The 14243-nt window shown below is 34.3% G+C and overlaps 3 protein-coding genes across 4 annotated transcripts; 2 read left to right on the plus strand and 1 right to left on the minus strand.

Moving 5' to 3' along the window:
• The first annotated feature begins 88 nt into the window (after positions 1 to 88).
• LOC18026972 (beta-glucuronosyltransferase GlcAT14C) lies at positions 89 to 2422 on the plus strand. Its single transcript, XM_006410885.2, has 4 exons — positions 89 to 706; positions 1376 to 1451; positions 1557 to 1672; positions 1767 to 2422. The coding sequence occupies exons 1-4, from the start codon at positions 202 to 204 to the stop codon at positions 2225 to 2227; spliced, it is 1158 nt and encodes a 385-aa protein (XP_006410948.1). The 5' UTR covers positions 89 to 201; the 3' UTR covers positions 2228 to 2422.
• A 1879-nt stretch (positions 2423 to 4301) lies between these two features.
• Positions 4302 to 5877, plus strand: LOC18026973 (dof zinc finger protein DOF2.4). Its single transcript, XM_006410886.2, has 2 exons — positions 4302 to 4440; positions 4770 to 5877. The coding sequence occupies exons 1-2, from the start codon at positions 4390 to 4392 to the stop codon at positions 5694 to 5696; spliced, it is 978 nt and encodes a 325-aa protein (XP_006410949.1). The 5' UTR covers positions 4302 to 4389; the 3' UTR covers positions 5697 to 5877.
• Positions 5878 to 11601: 5724 nt separating this feature from the next.
• Positions 11602 to 12796, minus strand: LOC18026974 (60S ribosomal protein L36-2). 2 transcript variants are annotated; one of them, XM_024147966.1, is made up of 4 exons: positions 12747 to 12787; positions 12537 to 12644; positions 12019 to 12218; positions 11602 to 11842 (listed from the first exon to the last, which is right to left on the minus strand). In XM_024147966.1, the coding sequence occupies exons 2-4, from the start codon at positions 12636 to 12638 to the stop codon at positions 11806 to 11808; spliced, it is 339 nt and encodes a 112-aa protein (XP_024003734.1). In that variant the 5' UTR covers positions 12639 to 12644; positions 12747 to 12787; the 3' UTR covers positions 11602 to 11805. The 2 variants fall into 2 exon arrangements, with proteins under 2 accessions (XP_024003734.1, XP_006410950.1); XM_006410887.2 differs by having other exon boundaries at positions 11618 to 11842; positions 12537 to 12647; positions 12749 to 12796.
• Positions 12797 to 14243: the final 1447 nt, after the last annotated feature.

A 14243-nucleotide genomic window follows, 5' to 3' on the forward strand; every position in this document is an offset into this window, starting at 1 on the left:
GTTCATATTCATTTCCTTCTTCTCATTAAACGATAACGTTTTTGGCGCTCACCACGTAACCAATTTTTTTTTTTTCAAAATTAAAAAAACCCATACTTTCGTCTTCTTCCCGGCTTTCCTCTCTCTCTCTCCACCGGCCGGCTCAGATCTGATTCTCATGTCCCGTAGAATCGTAAAGCTGTCGATTTTTGTAACCGAGTCATGAAAAGATCTCACATTTCATCTCCTCGCTCTTGTTCTCGACCGGCGATTTCAGTGTTGGGCGTTTTCCTCTTGTTCCTTCTGGGTTTAACACTAACCTCTCGAAAACCATCCGATTCGTCCTCCGGTTTATCCCCAAATCGAAGCTTGACCGGAAATCCGAAGATACCGAGGCTCGCGTACTTGGTAACTGGGACAAAAGGAGATGGGAAACGTGTGAAGCGGCTGCTCAGGGCAATACACCATCCGAGAAATTACTATCTTCTTCATCTTGATCTTCAAGCTTCGGATGAAGAAAGGATGGAGCTTGCTAAGTATGTGAGGTCGGAGAAGAAGAAGTTGAAGAACGTTATGGTTATGGGTTTGGCTGATTTGGTGACGGAGAAAGGTCCAACGATGTTAGCTAGCACGCTTCATGGGGTTGCGATTCTGTTGAAGAAAGCTAAGGATTGGGATTGGTTTATTAATCTTAGTTCCTCTGATTATCCTCTCATGCCTCAAGATGGTAAAGCTTTACTTAACTTTAAACCATTCCCCTAAATCTGTGCTTCGTGTTTGGATGCTGTCAGAAAATATGTTTTGGTTTGGTAATGATAAGTTTAATTGAGATTCAAAGTGAAATAAAATCAGAAGTGGATGTTCTTGTCTTTCTTTAACGAGAATCAATGTTCTGTATTCCAAAATCAAATGAAGAAGAAGTTAGGAGTCTACTTGATTGGTTGATCAATCTCATATATGGTGTGTTTGAGTTCTCTTGTACCCTATAAAATATTGGATCGTAAAGGAATTAAGAATCCTCAATGCTTTTGATTGTCCCCTTAACCCGATTTAACCTCAAAATTCATGTCTTGTTTGAATGCTTACTACTCAAATCTCTGTTCGATGTGTCCTTCAACGGAATCCGATCAGAGCAAGTTTGGTAATGTTAGAATACAATCGATATTTAAAGTACAGAAGTTGAACTTCCTGTGTTCTTGCACTATTGACTTGTACAAAAGACATATGATGTTGATTGGCTTCTGTGTATTGACTTTAATTAGTCTCTGAGCAGTGGAGTTTAATTCAAAACATAAGAATGCGTCTAAATTTTGGTTCTGGTTTTGATCTATCATTTAATGTTATACAGCTCAGTGATCTTATTTTACTTTTGTTTCTTGTGTTTTTTCGGTTTCAGATATTTTGCACATCTTCTCATACTTGCCTCGCTACCTGAACTTCATTGAGCACACAAGCAACATCGGTTGGAAAGAGTGAGGGAGCTAATATTATGTATACCTACCTGAAATGTTCTCTGTTTTGTATTCAGAAACAGATCATTTGCATCGCTTCTTGTGTAACAACTGTAAATTTTGCAGAAACCAAAGAGCAAGACCAATCATTATCGATCCTGGCTTTTACCATTTGAAGAAATCTGGTGTCTTTTGGGCTAAAGAACGAAGATCTTTGCCTGCATCATTCAAACTTTTCATGGGTAAAACACTTACTCTCATTGCTTGTTCATTCTCATCCTAAACGTATAATTGTTGCCTCTCCTTTATTTTGTGCGTATGAATCTCTTCTTATAGGGTCAACAAGCGTAGCTCTAACAAGACCTTTCCTCGAGTTCTGCATCTGGGGATGGGACAATCTCCCAAGAACGCTATTGATGTACTACACCAACTTCCTTTTGTCATCGGAAGGCTATTTTCAGACAGTTGTGTGCAACAACAGAGATTATCAGAACACAACGGTTAACCACGACTTGCATTACACCCACTGGGATCCGCTTTTCCAAGAGCGTGCCCTGAATCTAACGGTTGAGGATTTTCGTGACATGGTCCAAAGCGGTGCGCCATTTGCAAGGGAGTTTCAAGAGGATGGTGCCATACTCGATAAGATCGATGACGAGCTGCTTGGTCAAAAAGACGGTGGATTAGAGTGGAAGACTATGGAGGTTGTTAAGCCAACGTTGAGTTGGAAGAGGCTTGAGAAGCTCATGGTTAGGCTTCTTGATCATGAGAGTTTCAGGGCTAAGCAATGTAAATAGTTCTTTGTTTGTCTAACTCTTGATTATTGATTTTATTTTCATGCAAAGTAAGTTGACCTTGCAATATCTGTGTTCTCATTAGTCTAAAGAGTACCTACGCATATGTAAAGTAAAAACACTAGAAAATTTAGGTTTTGTTCCAAAATGTCGTCATCAATAGTTTGTTTATCCTAAATGTGAATGTATTTTATCCTAGAAATGATGAGAAAATAATACGGATCAAGTAGATGGAATTGATACTTATTGTAACGAAAATCTCATCTTGAAAATTTCTTTGTTCCAATGTGAATGTGGTTCCTGTTATTTAGCTCACTTAATTATAATCAGCATGTAATCGAATTATCAAAACGGCTACCAAAATAGTATTTGTTTGTGACATAGTTCAGAATAGTAAGGGTGCAAAATGACAAAATCGACGAAAACAAAATATGCGGAAAGGAATAGGATAATAACAAAGAGAGAAAAACAAAACTACCTAAACTAAACTTAAAACTCGGAATATTCACATTAGTAGTATTTGTAAACTTGCAAAATGATTGCACATAGATAGCAATTAGGAAAAAAAATTGAAATTGGTAAGAATTATGGAACCGCAGACAAATTGATGGCTAAGGATTTGTATCGTGATCCTAAAATTAGAAAATGGAAGACATTATTTACGAAACTATTTTACATAAAATCTAAAACTGAAAATCAAAACACAAGATATACTTTTAGTGACAAACTAATCCACTGAGCAAATATTAAAATCTGCAAAATTAGTTTTGTTTGCCGTTTGAGATTTTACTAGGTGATTTACTGATCCATATAACTGTATAAAATCTATCGAAGTATGTGGGGAATGTTTTTGCGTGGGGTAGCTAAAGAAACTTTGGAAAGTGAACCCAAGGCCCAAACATCAACGTACAGGGAGATGTAGAGAGTAAGATTCACGCGGTTCGAGGGAGCGTGCAGATCAATCACATCTACGAGAGAGTCAGATATTGCCATGCAGACAAAAGCAAACCAAAGCAGAGAGAGAGAGAGAGGGAACATGATGGACCGGTCACGATGCTTCGGCTGTCGTCCAACGACCAAAGCACCCATATTACCCACTTTTTCCTATTTTTAATCTCTTTGATCTTCTTTTTTTGTTTTCAAATAATTATACTAAATCATTATCTGATCAACGATCCTATTATAATCATTGTGTAACACCTCGAAGTTCGGTCTACTTACCACTTTTGTCTCCTAAATTCACTCCATATATTCTACTCGGATCAATCTACACAGAAATCAACTATATATAATCACACTATTAACGAGAGATTATTCGATTCTTTAAGTTGAATCAATATATATACCAAAACAAATTGTGATCATTATTTTAAGACAAGGGTTAACTTTATTTGAAGGAGTTCATCCATTTCGATTACATTGTTGTCTTTGAATTGTTTTCTACTTAATTAACTAAATACAAAAAAGTATTCTTGTCATATATGGATTAATTATACAAAGCAATCCAAAGCGATATTAAATTTATTAACTGGCTAAAGATGATTTTCTACTCTATAGAAATTATGTCAAGAACACTTTTTATGTATCATATAACAATTATATTAATATAAGTCAAATATTATGGGTAAGGCGAAGTTGATTTTACTCTATAAATCTCGGTCTAAATGTGTGAATCTATGATGCGATGGCCATCACAAGGCACAAGATAAAAGCTTATGTACTAAGAAAATATACGTCTATAATATATTATATGAAACTAGTGATAAGAAATTTAAACCCTAGTTAAAGCGAAAAAACAAAAAGAATCATGTCAGTCCCACCCCATATGGAACACAAACCCTAATAATTACATATATATGACACTTATTTTCTTCAATATTCCCAATAAAAATTATTGTTATGTACATATGTATATATGTGGACATAAATATATATAAAGGTTCAGCCACTTTAAATTTTAGCCATCTTCATTCTCACACTCAACCTTCCTTTCTCTCCCTTCGTTCTCATTCTCTCTGCGCTTTGTTTTCTCTTTGGTCTGATTCCGCTACTCTAGTTCTCATATCACCCACCAAGAAAAAGAGAGGAACGAAAAAAAGAATATAACTTTACTTTAGGAATTTTGAAGAATAAAATCAAAAGAGAAAAACAAAGAGAGTATAACCATGGTTTTCTCCTCCATCCAAGCTTATCTTGATTCATCCAACTGGCAACAAGTAAGTGCCTAACTATTCCATATATTCACTTCTTATATAGAACACAAAAAAATTCTTCTTGTTTAGCAATTATATGTTATAATTTTTGACTCAAAATCAAAAAGAGATATCTTCATTCAAAGAATCAAAAAGAGAAGAAAAGAAAAAAATCTTCTTGCTTAGCAATCAGTATGTTCTAATATTGGAATCAAACTCTAAAAGAGTAATCTTGATTCAAAGCAAGAAAAGTAAAAGACACAAAAAATATCTTACATAGCATGTTCTTGAATATTCTTGTCCAATTTCCTCAACAATTCCTCATTTCTTATCAATATCAAAATTTATTTTAGGTTCCTACGAGCAATTACAATCAGAGCAGCTCAGGAGCCTCAGCAACCGGAGGTAGTGGCGGTCATATTCTTCGTCCTCAGCTTCAGCCACAACCGCAGCCGTCTAATGGGAGCGGAGGCGGCGGCTCGATCCGACCAGGATCCATGGTGGACAGAGCAAGACAAGCAAACGTAGCCATGCCCGAGGCTGCATTGAAATGTCCAAGATGCGAATCCACCAACACCAAGTTCTGCTACTTCAACAACTACAGCCTCACTCAGCCACGCCACTTCTGCAAAACCTGCCGGAGATACTGGACACGTGGCGGGGCCCTACGTAACGTCCCTGTGGGTGGTGGTTGCCGGAGAAACAGGCGTAGTAAAAGCAGCAACAATAATAACAGCACCGCCACTAGCAACAACACAAGCTTCTCCTCCGCCGCCTCCGGGAATGCATCCACCATAAGCGCGATTCTCTCGGCGAACTACGGAGGAAGCCAAGAGAGTATCTTGAGCCAGATTTTGTCTCCGGGGAGGCAAATGAATCCTACTTATAACCATCATCTCGGAGATCTGACAGATAATACAAAAACTGACAACAGCATGAGCTTGTTGAACTACGGAGGATTGAATCAAGACTTGAGGTCAATCCACATGGGAAATTCTGGTGGCTCGCTTATGAGCTGTGTTGATGAATGGAGATCGACGTCACATCATATGCAGCCGAGTCTTGGAGGTGGAAACTTGGAGGATTCTTCTAATCCTAATCCATCTTCAAATGGGTTTTACCCTTTTGAGTCGCAGAGGATAACTTCTGCGTCAATCTCTGCTGCTCTGGCGTCACAGTTTTCTTCGGTTAAAGTTGAAGATAATCCTTATAAATGGGTTAATGTCAATGGTAATGGCTCTTCCTGGACTGATCTTTCTACTTTCGGCTCTTCTCGTTGATTCCAACCAAAAAAAAAAGAACAACTTATGGGTACTTATTGATGAAAACCCTAGTTACTAGTTTTAGTTTAATTTTGTTTTACTTTGCGTTTTGTTTTGGTTGATGTTGTTTACGACTTCTCTTGTTCTCGATCTACGGTTCTATATATGTAGCTTAAGCTATTGGATGTGTCTGAGACTGTCCCTTTGTTCTTTTTTGTCAACACTGTTGCTTTGTAATCTTTTGAGTTTGATCACTAGTATCAAAACTACTTAATTAGTAACTTATATTTACATGAATCCATATCTATCAATCTTAATTAAAATCATGATACATATTTTGCGTAAGCTCATTAGTTTCTCACTGATTTTCGTCTAAACATTAAGTTTATTTTGTCCTAGATCATAATGTGTGTTGTTAATTATTAGATTTTGTAAGTTCGTTTTTTAACGGGCATACTTAGAAGCCTATATAATTTGTAAACCGAAACAACCAAAAAACACTATTTTGGTCTAAAGGTTTCTTCGTAGTTTGCTTTCGACTTTGAATAAAGTGTATAATTGGAAGAAATTAGACTAAAAATTTAAATAGTATGTGAATCTCTAACGAGTTGATCAGCCTCCTATATGATACACAGAGCTTAATTAATCTCGCCAGAAACCATGTCTGAAAAGATTCACTAATTCACTATTGAGTTGATTTGAAAGTTCTCACATCGCTACTTGTACATGTACCTTATGTTCTAAACCAGAGTATGAAGACGAGTATGTACGTAGTTTTTTAGTATTGGGTATTTTTATTTGTCTAAATCAGCGCGTAACATTGGAACTTACCAAAAAAAATATACTACATGCAATGACAAGAGAAATACTTGAACCAAGCAAATAGACGTATTAGAGACTTGTCATGACTCATGATATGATGAAAAGATATTTCTGAATTAGGAACTAAATCTGAAGAAGTCTTGGCTTGATAGGTCTGGTTAAGTTTGGCGGAAATATATTTAGAAAGGGACAATAAACGTGTCTATGTGTGTGGTAAATTTAATCAACCCAATAGCATATTTCCTTCAAATCTGTACTTTGATCAGAAATGAATCCCAAAATCAAGTAATCTGAAATCAATAGTTCTGGTTTTATGGTTGGATCATCCAGGTGTATGTCTTGATCAATTTTCAATTAAAATAAGAGAAAACAATATAAATATAACAGCTTTAAGGATTAATCTTAACCTCTGATACAAAGTTTATAAGTTATTTATTTTAGACGTATTTTGGTCTAACTGAAAGGTATGTGTGTACACACAAGAAAACACATGATCTTTACAAGGAATATTGATTTATTCGCGAGGCTACATAGAATATAATGGAGGAACGAAAGAGATGTAGATAGCGATTATTATTATTATTTTTTTTTTTAAAAAACAATTGATTGTTGTGACTGGGTTGAATTGACGAAACCAATTTATAAAACTTTCCAATAAGTGACGAAACTGAATTAAGAGTAAAGGTATCTCCAACCATGGTATTCATGAGAAGAGTTTATAGATATTTATTAAATTTTTTTTTTTGAATCATCAAAATAAAATAATATTAGATTATTTTTTTTTTTTCACCCACGAGCCAATAAAAAAATGCCACATGTTTAGTGATATCCGAGTTATACAGGTTTATCGTATGACTGAAAATAGATTTCATTTTTAATTTTTAAATCTTTATAAAAATGCAAGCCCACTTGTGATACCCTTGTCATCCTGCGTTGGAGATGATTTAAAGAATCTTAGGTTTAATGATTTAAAAAATCTTAGGTTTAATGATTTCATCTTTCATTATTTATGTCCAAAAGTAAAAAACAAAAAAAAAAATAGATTTCTTACGCATTACTTTGGTTGATTTCGGAACGATGGAGATGTAATTGTGTGAGAAAAATTAAAATTGTGTGTTTGATTTACTGTACTATCTCAGTATGTTGTTTATTAGCGTGTTGGTGATTTTGTCTTTTACCATTTTGAGTACGATTTATAGTATATTTTGTGTTATAAGATTTTACAGTTTAGATAATTAGATGTTACTTTAGCAAAACTTGAGAATTGAGATGACGGCCGGGTTTTCTTACATGTGACTATGAAACATTTAAGGACAGAAGCAGAGAATCAATGTCGGGACGAGAATTTTAATCTTGAGATGTCAGTTTGACGCGCTTTGGAACGAGTGTACACAGTTCACTAGGCGACAAATTTGCTTTTTTATCAGTTTGTGTGGGCCACGTCATCCATTTTTTTCACTGTTTAGGTGTTAGAAGAAGAACTCATTCTCAAGTATCTATTGATTTGATCATTATTAGTTTCCTCCCTTGTTCCATTCCACTTACAGTTTTTTTTTTTTAACTGTCTTTCTACATTATGAATCCATGATAATTCATCTTTTACAGTATTTAAATTATTTATGATAAAATAATAATGCTCTATAGTATTATTTAGTTCTTCAAGTACCAAACTCTAACGTTGTATTCATTATTGTATATAACTAAAAGAACAACAAATTTCCTATATCTCTCTTTCTTTATTCAAAATATTTTGTTTGTTTAAATTTGATGTTTTATGATTTTAGTTGAGTTTATCAATTTAAGTAAGAATTACACTCCATTGACTTCAATAGTAATAAGTAAAGTAGAACTGAAAATTTATATTTACAACAGAAATAAAAAACATTCATTTTTCGTAAACCAAAGTTGTAAAAAAACAGACGAAATGAGAAATATGTAGTCTCTTGTCCCTCGCGGAAAGGATTATTCAAAAACAAAAGGACAGAGATATATTATATAAAAAATTATTTTGTTGGGTCCTAAACAAAGGGAGGATTGGTTCACAGTGAAAGAAAGGAATCTAAATTAGATGATTGTTTCTGCTTTTGCAAGTACCAATGCTGCTCACAGATATGGAATAAAGCACATTCAAACCTATAAAGCTAAGCCACACAATAAAAACCTGCCCAATCTCCCATAATTTGGCTATTTTGATTTACTAAACATAATCATCAACATACTATCAAAAGTTGTTTATTTTCACAAGTTATCATATTGACAGTTTGACATAATAATTTGAATTAGGTGAGGTGACCAGAATTAATGATATTGATATATTGGTTACTATAACTCAGTTCGGACTTGGGGTTCAAACTCAATTTTCCACTCAAATGAAGAGGTTAAATATGATTACAAAAATTTCGATAATGAAACAAATTAGGGTAGGAAAAATCAAAATATATAAGATATTATAACTTGCAAGACTGAGTACTATATGTGAGGAATCCCCAACAGAAGCATTGTAGCATGTGGCTCAGAAATCCAAGCTAAATCTTGTCACCTGATATTGTATGCATTTCTGTGCATTTATATACACACATATGTATTGATTTCTGCCTAAGGTCTAGGCATATATAGACGACGACCAGCATTTTTGTGTACCAGCTTTCACTTTTACAGCATGTAAATGATAACTTAGTTTCCCTGTGACTATAAATAAAGAAACATATATAATTTCGCAATTATTTTTGTTCCTCTGACATATACAAATACTTGTTAAAGCAAGTTAATTGAAATTTCAAATTTATCGATGGTAAAGTAAAATACAAATAGTATAAGTATATGTGTTGAAATTTTTTTGATGGCAATGGTACAAGTGTTATAATAAGAATATCTACATTCTGAATCATGCTATCGCGTTACTGTAGTTGAATATCCTAACACTTGCAAGGATCTTCCCAATTTTGGATACTAGCTACTATAATGCCATGTGTTATAAAAAAACCGTAGATCTTGGCCATTAATTGACCACGTCGCTTGGATACATAATCACGTCTATTTTGGCCAAAAGAAGTAAATCAATCGATCGGCTCGAGACAGCCCATTGATAACAGATTATATATAAAAATAAATAAAAATCAGAAAAAGAACATCGATGATATATAAATTGGCGTCTAGGAGTTCCTAAACGCCTGATTAAGACACAATCTATTTGGAAATATTAAAAAATAATTTAGGTTTCATGATGTTAACAGAAAAAATGTAGAGTTGCATTTTTTACAGACAGTTAGGCAGTTACAATATTGTTACTTATTCGTAACGAGTAACGACAACATTAACATCTATGCTATATGTTGTAAAAGAATATGTAGAAATCAGTATAATATGGCTAGGTTTTGATCCGACTTGTAGGTGTCTAGGACCAGTTCCGCTAAGACGGATCAAAGTCCAAACCATGCAGACACATCAGCAAATTGATTTTGTATTGTGTTATGGTCAACAATAGTCTGGTCAGTATAACTCTAAGTATATACCTGATGAGAGGGCAATGAAATTTGAGATTCCATTTTCGTATCTTTGCCGAATCTGAGAAAACAAAAATCCTACGTTGCGTTAGCAATTGCTTGTAACAAAAACTGCATCTTTTTGGTACCCGCGCTTTGAAGTGGAAATATCCTGTGTCTTGTGTAGATAACGATATTGTGGCGGCTTGGACGGTAACATCTATCATATGTAAATGCCACAAGTTTCCAATGGATATTCTAAGGATTTAAATTGAACATGGACTTTCTTTTTGCAACAAAATATGATTATAATCTCTTTCTGCCAAGAGCAAGACATTTTAAATTTAATTATATTTAATTCTCTATACGTACCATAGAGTTGAACATGACTTGGTAGTTACAGATTCACATTTAGCCAAACTGTAATCAAATTAATTGGTTCTCTTGACCTCTGATCATATATAATTGAAATATGATTGGATATGTGAATAAGTGCATGTTTTTTTTTTAAAATAGATAAAAGGATCTAGAGTCAGAGTCTCTATCATCTTTTAGGTGTGATTGATCGATGTAAATATAAGGATCATACATGTGGATAAAGTGGAGAAGGGATTATAATCTCTTAGTAGTATTGCCTTGTCACGTTTCTTCCTCACGTTGTCATCAACCACACACGTTCTTCATCTTCAGACCAAAGATTCCTTATTAGCCACACTTTAAAAAGTACACAAGCGTATTTGTATTTATATAATTGTGCATGCACATATGTATGTACAATTCCATTTTTTTCTTATCTTTAAATGATACGATGTATTTTAGGCAATCAAAAGTCTTAAATAGAAACTTATAGTAACTTTTGAACATGTAAATTCACATCATACATTGCAACGCGTGAGCATCTAAAGGGAATGAAAAAAACCAAGCGAGCTTGGAAACTCTCAGCCACCGAATAGATAAGCTACTAGTACTGATTCAAAGCGACTAAATCTTTGGAATCTCTGAAGACCCATCACCAGCAAGCTGTTAGGGACACTACTATATTACATATTTGATTGAGCTACGAGTTTATAATTCCTTGAAGAGGCCCTAAATAGATTGTTTTTGTAGCTCATTACTACAAATAAAGCCGTATTGGTTGTTATTGGGCTACAATTATTGGGGCCTACTTTGATAATGGATCTCCTAAACGAACAAAGGGGAACCAAATTCAAAACCTTAGCAATAATAAGTAGGAAAAAATGGTAAAAAGAAATGCGTCAGTTAGTGCTACTAACGCCATTTAGCTATGTTATTAAACTTTAGGTTATTTGGGTTGGAAGAATTCTAAAAATCCCCAACTTTACTCTTTAATCAAGTTTTTACCGAGTTCCCTAGATGTTTCTGAGTGCCTGTGGAAATCCCCAAGTTTTAATCAAGCCAATTATTAAGCTTCTAACACCGCTCGGTTCCAGTTCTTGAAAAAACCAATAGATAAGTGGGGATCAGAAAGATTAGAGATCTAAGCTAGGACCATCACAAACCCCAAAATAACACAAGTTTCCCAATGTTGAACAGCATTGACACTGCATAATTTGGCTCTTTAAGAAAAAGGATTCGATCGTAGTTTTCTAATAAAAGAGTTAAGAGCATTTTTTGCCATATTCTCTCAATAAAAGAAGTTTAAAAAGCTTTAATAAAACGGAACAGAGTGCAACAACATTAATCCGCATTCCTAACAAAAGACAGCAAAGAGAGGTTTTTGGAAGTACAAGCAAGACCGAACAAAAACTTAAGAGTTTCAAAAATAACATAGCTCCCATAACGCAAAAGGAAGACTAATATGATCACTTCTTCTTCTCGGAAACACCACCACCACCAGACCTGCAAGTCGATAGACAAAAACCAAAATTCAGTAAACATTACTTTTGTCGATAAAACACAATAAGACACATATCTTTAGCAAATGAATATGCATAACAATGGATGAACATCTCGAGGAATGAAGAGAAAAGTTAAAAAAAGAACTGATTTTGAAGCAGATGAAATCAACATGATACCTCATCTTGCGGAGAACACCAGACATCTCCTCTCTCTTCCTCTTGGCTCTCTTGTGGGTACCCAACTTTCTCTTAGCAACCTTAAGAGCACGCTTGTCTTTGCCAACCTTGAGAAGCTCCTGAATTCTCTTCTCATAAGGAGCAAACCCAGAAACCTCCCTTATCAATGTTCTAATGAACAATGTCCTCTTGCTCGTTTTCTAATAAGATGCAGCCAATCCAAAACAAAAATGTCAACAACGCAATCACACAAGACAACACTATTTCTCAGCTCAGAAACTCAACATTAACAAGATTACATGTAGAATCCAACATTTCAAGCTCTAGTAACCTAATGAATTCACATGGTGGCAGAATTAAAGCAAGTTATATTCCCATCTCTAAGCTCGTCTTCCAAAGAAGACAAAACATGAAACCAAGATAGATACAGTCAAACAGAGCTCAAACACAGAAACACTATTCAAGCAATCTATAAGACTCTATTAGTTCTCAAGTCTAAAGGAAGCTAGATTGATTACCCCTTTGCGAGAATTAGGACGAGGAGCCAATTCGCGTCTGGTGACGACGTGGCCTTTGTTCAATCCAACGAACAAACCGGTCTTCACTTGTGGTGCTGCCATTTTTTTTACCTGCAATAACTCAAATCGTTAACGAAACTAATGAAGAAATGGATTTGAGAACTTAAACAATGATATCAAAGAGAGAGGGAGGGAGTGATCAGATCTCGTACCTTCTTCTCTGATCAACAAGCAGCCGCTGCGAAACAACGATCACTGAGAAAAAGGAGTTTTATATGTATACATTGACAAAAAGGAAAACCCTAGGATTTTTTACCAATTGGGCCTATTAGCTAAATATTTATTGGGCTTTTAGATTGAACCTATGGAAACTTAATAAAATTAGAACCGAGTTATATTTGATGGAATAAGGCACAGGCCCAAAGCAATCTCGTTTGATAATTAGTTTTTTTTTTTTTCTTAATTCGAGCTATGATGGTTTTTGTCAAACTGAAAAGAGTCAAGACTAATTGTTTTTTTTTCCTGAGCTTCTAAAAAGTTTATGTTCTAAAGTGGCCGAGGGTTTTGGGTCAAAGAATTTGGATAATATATTTTTATGTGTGAAGTTCGGTTGAATCGAATTTTATGTGCCATTACTGTTGATTAGTGTTCTGGTAGTATTTTATGACACGCATACACAAAGAAACATGCTTACTTAGTTAGCACTGGTCACATGTAAATGTCTGTATTCCTATTTGTACACATAAACATTATATATGTATACATCCTATTACTAAAAAGTTGCAATATATATACAAAGCATGATAAGTTAGATAGTAGACGTAAAAGACAACTTTGGTTATGTGCAATCAAAATTTAAAAGCAATAACTTGGGGGTAAAGATTTGAATGCTTTTCTCGTAATAGATGGACTAACGATATATTTCAAGTTTCAAATTCATATGCCATAAATCCCAAAACAAATGCCGTATGTACGTATGTTCCATATGTTCCATATGCGAAGAATTTGCGAAATTTTTCATATTTGTTACACTGTATTGATTGACTTAAGAGGAACCTGTAACCATAGTTCTAGTAAATCAATCAGATTTTTTTTTGTTTTTTATGTTACGCGTCATTGATGAGAAACCAAGTTGTGGTAAAATTTAATTGAAAAATGTTGGTAGCAAAACCTTATCCCAATATTCTTCTATGTATGCAACAGTCTCCTTAAATACTCCTCGTACTGTCGTGCAGAATCTTGAGAAAACTAAAACTAAAAAACGACTATTTAAGAAAAGAATTCTTAAAACTTGCCCAAAAAAAAAAAAAAAGAATTCTTGAACAACTAACAGGAAATGGCAAGGTTATCACCAATATCAATTATCCAAACCAGCTGATCATAATATTTTTTGGTAAAAACCAGCTGATCATATACCAATATCAATGTGAGATGCACTACTTTAAGTCTTTAACATTCGTTCCTACATACATTTCTACTCGAAATTTTGCTAGTTTTTCTATCTACTATATATATATAATACTCACAAATAAACATGTTCTATCTCCTAAGAAAAACATGTTTCTTAACTTTTCAATGGAAGAAACACTTTTTTAATCATTATATATTGTTAAATAGAAAATTTGGGCCGACGCCTTAGTAGTAATATGGCTGGAAACTTTAAGCATCTTCCCATTTGACCAACACTGAGTATTTCTATTAGTTAAA

The sequence above is a fragment of the Eutrema salsugineum genome, unplaced genomic scaffold, assembly GCF_000478725.1.
Source record: "Eutrema salsugineum unplaced genomic scaffold, Eutsalg1_0 scaffold_10, whole genome shotgun sequence".
Classification (NCBI taxonomy): Eukaryota; Viridiplantae; Streptophyta; class Magnoliopsida; order Brassicales; family Brassicaceae; genus Eutrema; species Eutrema salsugineum.

Excerpts from the sequence above, each read along its gene's own strand:
- LOC18026972 (XM_006410885.2), top strand. The coding sequence starts at position 202 with ATGAAAAGATCTCACATTTCATCTCCTCGCTCTTGTTCTCGACCGGCG. Across the intron at positions 1,452-1,556 it reads AGCAACATCGGTTGGAAAGA|AAACCAAAGAGCAAGACCAA; the intron begins GTGAGGGAGCTA and ends TAAATTTTGCAG. Across the intron at positions 1,673-1,766 it reads ATCATTCAAACTTTTCATGG|GGTCAACAAGCGTAGCTCTA; the intron begins GTAAAACACTTA and ends CTCTTCTTATAG.
- LOC18026973 (XM_006410886.2), top strand. The coding sequence starts at position 4,390 with ATGGTTTTCTCCTCCATCCAAGCTTATCTTGATTCATCCAACTGGCAA. Across the intron at positions 4,441-4,769 it reads ATTCATCCAACTGGCAACAA|GTTCCTACGAGCAATTACAA; the intron begins GTAAGTGCCTAA and ends AATTTATTTTAG.
- LOC18026974 (XM_024147966.1), bottom strand. The coding sequence starts at position 12,638 with ATGGCAGCACCACAAGTGAAGACCGGTTTGTTCGTTGGATTGAACAAA. Across the intron at positions 12,219-12,536 it reads GTCCTAATTCTCGCAAAGGG|AAAACGAGCAAGAGGACATT; the intron begins GTAATCAATCTA and ends GCATCTTATTAG. Across the intron at positions 11,843-12,018 it reads GGTGTTCTCCGCAAGATGAG|GTCTGGTGGTGGTGGTGTTT; the intron begins GTATCATGTTGA and ends ATCGACTTGCAG.